General features: G+C 33.6%; 1 protein-coding gene across 1 annotated transcript in view; it reads left to right on the top strand.

The window, feature by feature from the left end:
• LOC107028220 (protein NRT1/ PTR FAMILY 6.2-like) overlaps nt 1–3810 on the top strand; it is a 6725-nt gene extending 2915 nt beyond the window's left edge. The window contains exons 3-5 of the mRNA XM_015229262.1: nt 80–636; nt 2576–2919; nt 3332–3810. Coding sequence (XP_015084748.1) covers nt 80–636; nt 2576–2919; nt 3332–3810 — 1380 coding nt within the window. The remainder of the gene's footprint in view (nt 1–79; nt 637–2575; nt 2920–3331) is intronic.
• The last annotated feature ends 8493 nt before the right edge of the window (nt 3811–12303 follow it).

The following is a 12303-nucleotide window of genomic DNA, read 5'->3' as shown; positions in this document are numbered from 1 at the left end:
TATATATATATATATATATATTTTAATTATTGGTACATTGCATCAATATCTCACATAGCATTTAATTCATTGTAAACAGGGGACTGGCATGTTAGCTATATCAACAAAGCTTCCACAACTTCAACCAACTCCATGTAATATCCATTATTCACTCAAAAGTAGCAATTGTGAACAAGCAACTACATCTCAAATGTCAGTTCTATACATATCTTTATATCTGATGGCATTAGGAACAGGTGGCTTAAAATCAAGTGTTTCAGGATTTTGCACTGACCAATTTGATGAAACTAATGAAGAAGAAAAGGCTCAATTGACACTATTTTTCAATTGGTTCTTTTTCTTCATAACTCTTGGGACTTTGTTGGCTGTTACTGTCCTTGTTTATATACAAGATGAAGTTGGTAGAAGTTGGGGTTATGGAATTTGTTCTTTCTCTATGTTGGTTGCTATTCTCATGTTTTTGTCAGGGACTAAAAGGTATAGATACAAGAAAACTATGAAAAGTCCTATTGCTCAAATTCTTCACGTTCTAATTGCTGCAATTAGGAAAAGAAGACTTCAACTTCCTACGAATGATTCTTTTCTATATGAAGATAATTCAAACTCTTCAAGAATTTCTCACACTGATCAATTCCGGTGCTTATTCCTTCTGTCTCATATAAGATGATGAATATCTTATTAAAAAAGTTATCTCATATCACTTGATCACTAATTAAATCAGAATAAAAATAAACTTAAGTTTTTTTACTTTACCCATATAATTAGTATGGCATTTGAACAATTCTGAATACTAGCTATTTCTAAGCTCTATGAATATCTTTTTCTAACTAAATTTTATATGTATTGATATAAACCAAGGATAAAATAGTAAAATTAATCAATCTATTAATGATTTCTTAATCACATATAAAATAGAAAGTGTCTATATAATATGGGACCAAGGGAGAGGGGTGTATAAAATCGAACCGAAAACCAAATCAAATCGCAAATCGAGTCAAACCAAAAATAAAATCGACTAGTGGTTTGGTTTGACTTGATTTGGTGTTGGAAAAAAAACCCGACTATATTTGGTGGATTAGTTTGGTTTCAACTTAAAAAAAAAAAAAAACCCGAAACCAAACCAAACCAACCCAACATTATATATATAATTTTAAAATTTTATTTTATACGTAAAAATACTTACTTTGATATCTCTTATACTTTTTCATAGTTTTTATCTTTTAATATATTTATTTCATGCTTGGAAGTTAGAATTCTTAATGATGTAGTAAAGATATAGTAAAGTTAAAAAAATCAAATTAATACTAATGCACAAGGAAAATCAATTCAACACTAAGAATGACAATAATATTGAATATTTGTTCTTTAGTTTTATATAGATTTAGACAATTAAAATACATAATCTAATTTTACTTTCTTTTAGTATTTAGTCATGTAACTAATACTTACTAAACTTATTTTAGCATGATTTAGTATCTTAAATTATAATCTATATCATTATGACTTATTAATTTGCAATATTTGTTTTATGCGATTTTATTATTATTTTTTGTTGGATATTTTAGTGTCATTAATCATATCATATTTTTTTGTTATTTCTTGATAAATAACTTAGATAGTTGCATTTTGTAGGACTAAATAAATATTTGAAGTACAAGTAAATTATATGTTTGTATGAATACTTTATCGAAAAAACCCAAAAATTCGAAAAAAACTCAAAGAAATCCGAAAAAACCCCGAAGTTGAAAAATCCAAGTTTTATAAATTTATAAATTTAAAAATTCGATACAAAATAATTTAATTTGATATTTGAAAAACCCAAACCAAATCAATTATGTACACCCCTAGGAAATTGTCCATTTGTCTTATATTCATTACACACCAAAAAGAATATATTTACTAATTTATGTTTTTATTCTTTTTTATACACTTTATTTATGTGTCTTGTCTATCCATACAAAAATTAACAATGTAGGAACTTTTTTGGAATTTTAAGATATTTATACATTAAAAAGGACTAATTTTAAGAGGAAAATGAAAAAATTAATTAATTTTATCTTGGTTTAGCAAATATTTTATTCATTTCAGTTTATATTTGTTTAATTTTTTTCTTGCTCCAATTTAAAAAATAATATCCTTTTTTTTACAGCTCTTTAATTTAAACTTTTTACATGATATATTTTAAATCACAAAATTAATTTAAAAAGATATATTTTAATACATTCTACATATTTTTAATTTAAAATAAAATTTAGAAGCCTTTTTTATTTTTTAAAACTCTATGTCAAATCAAAATTGTACAAACAAATTAAAACAAAATAAGTAATAAATAACTATATTATAACTCAGGATTTTATTTGTTTTAATATCTCACATTGAAAGGCGGTAACACCTCATCTACAAATTTTAACGGTCAGAGAGAACAAACTTTTTCTCTTATAATATATAAAGACACGACTCAACCATTTGGAGTACTATCTAATTACAAATTTAAGGGATTTTATAATCTATAGTAGTCTATATTAATTTATTTTTGAAATTATGTCTTATTTAAGTATTGTATCTTAATTTATAGAATATTGGACAAGGCTGCAATTATGACAAAGGAAGATTATGAATGTATTAATTCTTTGGCTGAAAATCCTTGGAGAATTTCGTCAGTGACAAAAGTGGAGGAAGTAAAAATGATGATTAGATTATTACCAATTTGGACAACAACTATTTTATTTTGGACAGCATATGCACAACTTGTTACCTTTTCAGTAGAACAAGCATCTACAATGGATAGATCAGTTGGCAACTTCAGAATACCAGCTGCATCTCTCACTGCCTTCTTTGTATCAGCTATATTAATCTCTCTTGCAACATATGATCGTTTAATTCTACCTTTCTTGAAAATATGGACAGCAAAGAAATCAGGTAACATAATATGTGTTTTATATCACAAAAATGTTCATTTTTTAATTTGTTGTTTGTGACTATTCTTACTATATATATTCTCTCCGTTTTAAAAAGAACAATCTAGTTTGATTTGAAGCGAAATTTAATTAAATAAAAAAGACTTTTCAATCTGATCTTAAATTAAAATTATGTCATATGTATTAAAATGTCATTTCATCTTGTGGCACTGAACATGTCACGTGATTAAACTGTTGTAGAAAAAAAGGGTCAATTTTTTTAAACAGACTAAAAGGAAAAGTATGTCATTCTTTTATGAAATAGAGGGAATATCATTGTTTTACATAGACAATATTATCAAACTATAGTAAAAACTAATTTCATCAATTAAAATGCAAGAATTTCTTCATGATTTTATGTTTATTTTTTGCAGGTTTGACAAGTTTACAAAAGATAGGAATAGGTCTATTTCTATCTTGTTTGGGTATGGGTGTTGCATCAATAATAGAAGTTAAACGACTATCAATTGCAAAAGAAAATGAAGAGACACCTAACACCTTACCAATAAGTGTCTTTTTGTTGATCCCACAGTTCTTTTTGGTAGGTGCAGGAGTTGGCTTCATGTATACAGGACAATTGGATTTATTCATTACACAATCACCTAAAGGAATGAAAACAATGAGCACTGGTCTCTTCCTTACTACTATGGCACTTGGTTTCTTCTTTAGTAGCCTCTTGATATCTATTGTTAAGAAGGTGACCACCACAAATATTAATAATGGATGGGTAGGTGAGAGTATTAACAAGGGTAGACTTGATTGCTTCTATGGCCTTCTAGCCATACTTATCTTTATAGACTTTGGGTTTTATGTTCTTTGTGCTTCATGGTACACATCAAATATCATATGCTAGTGTGGAAATATAAGTTGTGTTGGTGTCATTATTTATCTATGAGATTGGAAATGTCATGGTGTAATCACTTTTAAACTTAAATATGAATGAGGAAGCCTCTTTACTTCTTCCTTAAGATATTAATCACATGTATGTTAATAAGTATATTATATTAGGGAATCCTCTATATATCTTCATTTCGCTCCACCAGAAAACATTTGGATAATTTAGGTTGAACATAATTTTAATCAATTAAAATGGGTGAATTCAATAATTTAAACTTCTTCACAAGTGTACAATATTAAATAAATGAGATATTATATATTTTAAACACAAATTTATACACGAGTAAATGACCAAGTGTCACGATCCAAAAATGGACGTGATGACACTCGTCTTATCCCATCAAGACAAGTCAGCCTAAAATCCAATTAATATAGTGGATGCGGAAGTAAAACGTGAATAAAAGTCTAACACTACAAAATACTGCAGAAAACAAGGTCAACTTAATTAAACCCCATAACTTGGTTGTCACGTGTACAAGCCTCTAAGTATTACAACTGAATCAAAAGAAAAATACAAGTCTCATATGACATTGTTTCTAGAGTAGAATAAGATCATATATAGGAGTAAGAATGTCCGCTGAAATGACAAGCAGCTACCTCATCAAATCTCCATAAGAAACCTCAGACAAGGAGAAGGGAAAATCTTTCTTAAGCTATGATTTCTTTCGCTCTTGGAATTCCTTTCCCTAAGAGGTCCCTCCAAATATGGTTTCAAAATCCCCCGAATCTAGGTTTTTCTCTACACATGGGTCTTCTCTGAAAAACAAAATTATGAACCAATTATATAATGAATTATGATTACTTATGGTTGTTTAGGTGTATAACGATGGATAATTGTTGTTGTTCGCTTGGAATTCCCTTGGACCCATGTTCTTCCCCAATTTCATAAATCTTGGATTTGATATGATGAATTGATTGAAAATGATGAATATATCCATTGGTTATATTTGAACTAATTATGTTATTGATTCATGAATTACCTTATATTATTTGTTGGTTATGCATTGTTAGGTGATTGAAGCATGAAGTCCGATGAAGGGCAAGAAGGTATGAATGTTGGTTCTTCCTTGTACTCAAGTAGAAAGATGAATTTCTTGGATAGTAATGATGCTATATCTAATGTGTTATTATGGTGTTGATGATAAGGTTCCCTCATCCTTAACCCTATACACTTGAATTAACTATGAAGTTTGTGAGTATGATATGGTATGACTGTTATATGATTAAAAGGTAGTTCTCATGATTATAATGTAATGTTAAAGTGAAAGGTTTACTCACTTACTAGTGTTCCTTAAGTGAAAGGATTGTTCTCACTTATGAATCTCCATGAGCTATTATGATAAGATGTTTACATAAGAGTCTAGTAAAGGCTAGTGTGAACTTATATGATGGCTAAAAGATGATTTTAAAGGGAATAGATGCTTAGCACTCAAAGGGCATGTAAATGAGATGGGGTCTCATGTTCAATAAGTCCGACTCCCCACATGGGTTTCCTCACGTATAGCAAGTATGGATTCCTAATATATGTGTAGTCTAATGAGATGGAAACCTTTACGCTTAGAAAGTTAGGGTTTCTAGTAAGAATCTCCTTGACCATTAACTATGTGCCCACATAGGACTCTATCTTAGTGGATCCACCTAGATAGTTATGTACGGAAGGCTACACCTTAGGCAAGTGTTGACCCTCTCTTTTTGGTGTGGGAGTACAACACCGTATTCCATGTAGCACTCATGGTCTCATGTCGGTTATTGCAACCTCTTTCCCTAATGTAAAAGTAAATGAATGAATGAAATGTATGAACTCTCATTAGGGCTTTCTTAAGGGGTGTTACATAGTGTAAGGGAGGGTATGAGACTTCTCTTACGCATTGCACTTGTGGGATTCTAAGAGATGGTTGTAGTGTGTTCTCTTATGACTATGTTGCTTATGATTTGTGCATGACAATTTATGTATGATCTCCAAGAGTATGACCAGATATGACATTATGATATTATGAATGAATATATGAGGTAGGTTGCTTAATGTGATACCTAGCTTGGGATAGGGTTATGAGATTCCTTTTCTTTGCATTGCACAAGTATTGCTTGGGGTTGTCTACTTGTTGGGATGATATCATGTTGGGTTGGCTTATGATGCTTACTTTATGTGCACACTGGATTTACTTGGTGAAAAACATGTTTTGACTAAAATGTTCTTTTATACATACATTGATGATTTTTATACATAGAAGTCATATTTAGTACATGTGATGGACTAACCCATATTTTCTTCCCTTTTTCCCAAACATTGTATGTTCTGGACTTTGAGAAGATTTCAAGGCTATTCCTCAAGACCCTTGGATATGCTTCTCCAAGTTGGTGAGTCCTCAAGTCCGAGGACAAGGCCATTATGCTCTAGCTTTTAGTTCTTTTTTTATGTTGAAGATATTTTTATACTTTCCTATTTCTAGACTTCTTATTGATGTAAGGACTAAGTCCCAAATTTATGTTCTCTTATGTCTAGATGGTGTAATGATTAGATTCTATTTTCCTTATATAAAGTGAAGTTGAACTTCCAAAGTAAAAGTTTTACTTTTTCCGCATTTTTATTATATGATACATACTATGACGAATGCTAAGGGCTTGTATAAGACCTCGAGGTCGAATACACCGATTACGACTTGAGGGTGCTCTCGGATCATAACAAGCTCGGTATTAGAGCATAAGGTTGAGAATAATGTAGGATTGATGTCACAAAATACCACGTCAAGTAGAGTATTGTTCATGGGTGTGAAACACGCCACAATTGTGAATGAGAGGCTATAAGATACTTGGGAACTTTGACTCATTTGACATTCATTAGTCGTGCCTAAAAGTCTTAACTCTATCTATTTCTTTCTTCTAATCCTATTCTTGTGCTTATATTTAATGAATAAAAGAAGGACTAATACTAGGAGGGCCGAGGAGGAGTAAGTGAATGAGGTGGTTCCCCCTCAACCTCCTCAAAACCCTCAAGTTCCTATTGAAGAAAGGGTTATGTCTTATTTTGAGATGAGGGAGGCTATTCATAGCTTGACTCAAGTGTTAGTCACTCAAGTTGCTATGAATAGCTTGACTCAAGTGAACCCCAATGCTAACACTATGTATTCTAGGATTAGGGATTTCACAGGGATAAATTCGCCCTACTTTCTTTGGTTCCTAAGTGGAGGAGGACCAGCAAGGGTTCATTGATGAGGTTTCCAAGGTGCTAGATGTTATGGGTGTGTCTTCTCAAGGAAAGGCGGAATTAGCCGCTCACAAACTCAAAGATGTGGCTCAAGTTTGGTATGAACAATGGAAGGATAAGAGACCCGTTAGAAAAGGTCAGGTAGTTTGGCTTCATTCAAGACGGATTTCCTTGATAGGTTCTTCACCTTGGAATTACGGGAGAGGAAAATGCAAGAATGCATCAATCTTCGTCAAGTGGGTATGAGTATGAAGGAGTATAGCCTCAAGTTCACTCAAATGTCCAAACATGATCCTTCCTTGGAGACATCTTGATAAACTCTAAAAGTGAGAATCATCATATGAACCATTTGAGGATAGTGTTGCAAGTCCTCAAGGATAACCAACTTTTTGCTAAATTTGATAAATGTGAATTCTGGTTGAGATCGGTTGCTTTTCTTAGTCACATTATCTCTAGCTAAGGTGTAGAGGTTGATCCAAGAAATACAAATGCGGTCAAAAGTTGGCCTAGAACTTTGAATCCTACCAACATCTGAAGCTTTTTGGGTTTGGTCGGGTACTATAGGAGGTTTGTTGAGGGATTTTCATCTATCGCATCTCCACTAATGACCTTGACCCAAAAGAAGTCCAAATTCGAATGGTTGGAATCATGTGAAAAGATCTTCCCATTATTGAAAGATAAACTCACCACTGCTTTGGTATTGACCTTACCAGAGGGTACCGAAGGGTTTGTGGTTTATTGTGACGCTTCTCGAGTAGGTTTGGGTTGTTTCCTCATGCAACATGGTAAGGTGATAGCATATGCCTCTAGGAAACTCAAGGTTCAATAGAAAAACTACCCAAAATCATGACCTTGAACTAGCAGTTGTAGTGTTTGCTTTGAAAATTTGGAGACACTATCTCTATAACATACATGTTGATGTGTTCAACGATCATAAGAGTCTCCAATATGTGTTCACTCAGAAAGATTTGAATTTTTACCAAAGAATGTGGTTAGAGCTTTTAAAAGATTATGATATGAGTGTCCTTTACCATCCTGGGAAAGCTAATGTGGTTGCAGATGCTTTGAATCAATGTTTATGGGTAGTGTGACTCATGTTGTTTATATAAGAAGGAGTAAGTAAAAGAGGTACATAGGTTGGCCCGATTGGGTGTTCGACTCGAAGACTCTCCAAAGGGTGGTTCATGGTTCGTCATACCTCCAAGTTGTCTTTAGTGGTTTAGGTGAAATCTAAGCAACACCTTGATCCTCTATTGATGGAGTTAAAGGAATTATTTTGTTAGTAAATCTAATTAATCATTCTCTCAAGGAGGAGATGGGGTGCTTAGGCACCAAGAAAGGTTTTGTGTACCGATTGTAGATGGCTTAAGGGAATTGACTGTGGAAGAAGCCCATGGTTTCCGATATTCCATTCATCCGGGTGCCACAAAGATGTATCGTGACTTATGAGAAACCTATTGGTGGAACAACATGAAAAGGGACATTGCAGACTTTGTGGCTAAGTGTCTAAATTGCCAACAAGTCAAAGTCAAGCATCAAAGGCCGGGTGGCCTAACCCAAAATTTAGACATTCTCACATGGAAGTGGGAGGATATCAACATGGACTTTATAGTTGGGTTGTCTCGCACTCGAAGGCAACATGACTCGATTTGGGTCATTGTTGATAGATTGACCAAGTCAGCATATTTTCTTCCCATCAAAGTCACTTATTCGGTGAAAGATTATGCCGAGTTGTACCTCAAGGAAATAGTGAGGTTGCATGGCTCCCTTTGTCCATCATCTCGGATAGAGGTACCCAATTCACCTCCCATTTTAGAAGGCTTTTCAAAGTGGATTGGTATGAGGTAAAACTTAGCACCGCATTTCATCCCAAGACGGATGGTCAATCGGAACGTACCATTAAATCCCTAGAAGATATGTTTAGAGCATGTGTCATTGACTTCAAAGATAATTGGGATGACCACCTTTATTTGATAGAGTTTTCCAACAACAATAGCTACCATTCGAGTATTGCGATGGCACCATTTCAGGCGCTTTATGGGAGGAAGTGTAGATCTCTGGTTGGGTGGTATGAGGTAGGTGAGTTTTCTCTCTTTGGTCCCGAGTTAGTTTATAAAGCCCATAAAAAAGTTTGAGTTATAAGGGATAGGCTAAAAACGACTCAAAGTCGACAAAAGTCTTATGTCGACAATAGGAAGATGGACCTTGAGTTTGAAGTAGGTGATTGGGTCTACTTGAAGATTTCACCCATGAAGATAGTAATGAGATTTGGAAGAAAAAGAAAATTAGTCCCCGGTATGGGGGCCTGTATGAAATTTTAAAGCAAGTTGGGAATGTCGCATATGAGTTGAAATTGCTCAATGAATTGGCCTCGATTCACCCGATATTCCATGTTTCTATGCGTAAGAAATGTATAGGTGACCCGGTGTCTATTCTCCCTTTTGAAGGTTTAGGGGTGAGTGGGAATCTTTCTTACTTATATTGTCAAGTTAAGAAATTGAGGAATAAAGAGGTTGCCTCTGTAAAAGTCCTATGGAGGAACGATCTAGTTGAGGGTGCAACATGGGAGGCCGAGGCCGACATGAAGTCTTGCTATCCTCATCTTTTTCTTCTCACTCTTTGACAAAGTTGAGGTTAGTAGTTTCTCTTAAATTAGAATTTTCTATAATCTTGAACTCATCATGATTTTCTAATATGTGCATATTCTTATAGAAATTCATGTTTAAATTGAATTTTCATGAACTATGTTCGTCATGATTGACTTGAACTTATATGTATTATGTTGTATTGTCGTCATGAGAATTGTATGGAGCATGCCTGATGTTTTTGTAAGAAGAAACTATCATGTCAACTCTTTAATGTTCATATTGAGCTCATGTTGCAATGGAAAAGGTAGTTCCTCTTTATATGATATGAAATGATGAGCATTTGTATGTGATGAGTTGTAGATTAAGTTCCTATATTTTGATATATGATTATGTGTTGAAAAGAGTTGAGAATTCCTCATATGAGCAGTGACTCATTTTAATATTGTTTTTTGTTGGACTGCTAGTCTTGAGTCTCTTTCTTTTTCCCGTAAAAAGGTTTAAGGTTTCATTCAGGGACGAATATTTCTAAGGGAGAGTATTGACACACCCTGAAAATTCTATGACCTTAACTAGAGTCTAATCCGATGAATGATAAAGGGTTAATTACAGTCATAAGTGTTTGGGGAAAGAGTCGTGGAAGTTTAGAGGGTCTAAAGATGCAAAACGAAGTGAGGACGCGTCGTGCGCCTATTTCCAATTTCTGGAAATTACAGCTCAGTATCGGTCTTCTGTCTCAAAATATATTTTTTTTAAAAAGATTTGAATTCCATGGCGCGTCGCGCGCCCACATCCCAGATTTGACAAAATTGGAAATTTCATGAAAAATCAAGTTGGAATTTTGTTTTAAGATCCAACTAGTGTAGGGGTGTTTTGGGTATTTTAGGAGGCTTAAGATATATATATTTTTTGTCATTTTACGCTCATTCCCCAATTAAAAACTAAACTCATAATTACAATCAAAAGAAAAAAGTTAAAAGCTCTACCTTCTCACTAGGTTCTCAGTCCTCAAACCATCATTGAAGAACTTTGGAGCTCCAACAAGAGGATCAATTCTCAAGGGATTCAACCCAATTTTGTGGCTAAATCTTTCTTAAGGTATGATTTCTTTCACTCTTGGGATTCCTTTCCCTAAGAGGTCCCTCCAAAGATGGTTTCAAAATCCCCCGAATCTAGGGTTTCTCTTCACACATGGGTCTTCTTTGAAAAACAAAAATATGAACCAATTATAATGAATTATGATTACTTAAGGTTTTTTAGGAGTATAACGATGGATAATTGTTGTTGTTCCCTTGGAATTCCCTTAGACCCATGCTCTTCCCCAATTTCATAAATCTTGGATTTGATATGATGAGTTGATTGAAAATGATGAATATATCAATTGGTTATATTTGAATTATTTATGTTATTGCTTCATGAATTACCTTATATTATGTGTTGGTTATGCATTGTTGGGTGATTGAAGCATGAAGTCTGATGAAGGTTAAGAAGGTATGAATGTTGGTTCTTCCTTGTACTCAAGTATGAAAGATGAATTTCTTGAATAGTAATGATGCTATATCTAATGTGTTATTGTGGTGTTGATGATAAGGTCCCCTCATCCTTAACCCTATACACTTGAATTAGCTATGAAGTATGTAAGTATGATATGGTATGATTGTTATATGATTAAAAGGTAGTTCTCATGATTATAATGTAATGTTAAAGTGAAAGGTTTACTCACTTACTAGTGTTCCTTAAGTGAAAGGATTGTTCTCACTTATGAATCTCCATGAACTATTATGATAAGATGTTTACTTAAGAGTCTAGTAAAGGCTAGTGTGAACTTATGTGATGGCTAAAGATGATTTCTAAAGGGAATAGATGCTTAGCACTCAAAGGGCATGTAAATGAGATGTGGGTCTCACGTTCAATAAGTCCGACTCCCCACATGGGTTTCCTCACGTATAGCAAGTATGGATTCCTAATATACATGTAGTCTAATGAGATGGAAACCTTTACGTTTAGGAAGTTAGGGTTCCTTGTAAGAATCTTTTTGACCCTTAACTATGTGCCCACACAGGACTCTATCTTAGTGGATCCACCTAGATAGTTATGTATGGAAGGTTACACCTTAGGCAAGTGTTGACCTTCTCTTTTTGGTGTGGGAGTAGAACACTGTATTCCATGTAGCACTCATGGTCTCATGTCGGTTATTTCAACCTCTTTCCCAAATGTAAAAGTAAATGAATGAATGAAATGTATGACTCTAACTAGGGCTTTCTTAAGGGGTGTTACATAGTGTAAGGGAGGGTATGAGACTTCTTTTACGCATTGCACTTGTGGGATTCTAACAGATGGTTGTAGTGGTGTTCTCTTATGACTATGTTGCTTATGATTTGTGTATGACAATTTATGTATGATCTATAAGACTATGACCAGATATGACGTAATGATATTATGAATGTGTGTATGAGGCAGGTTGTTTAATGTGATACTTAGCTTGGGATAGGGTTATGAGATACTATTCTTTGTATTGTACAAGTATTGCTTGGGGTTGTCTACTTGTTGGGATGATATCATGTTGGGTTGGCTTATGATACTTACTTTATGTGCACACTGGATTTACTTGGTGAAAAACATGCTTTGACTAAAATGTCCTTTTATACATACATTGATG

The sequence above is a fragment of the Solanum pennellii genome, chromosome 8, assembly GCF_001406875.1.
Source record: "Solanum pennellii chromosome 8, SPENNV200".
NCBI lineage: Eukaryota > Viridiplantae > Streptophyta > Magnoliopsida > Solanales > Solanaceae > Solanum > Solanum pennellii.
Note: the sequence above shows the minus strand (reverse complement) of the source record. Positions and strands in the feature narration are given on the sequence as shown.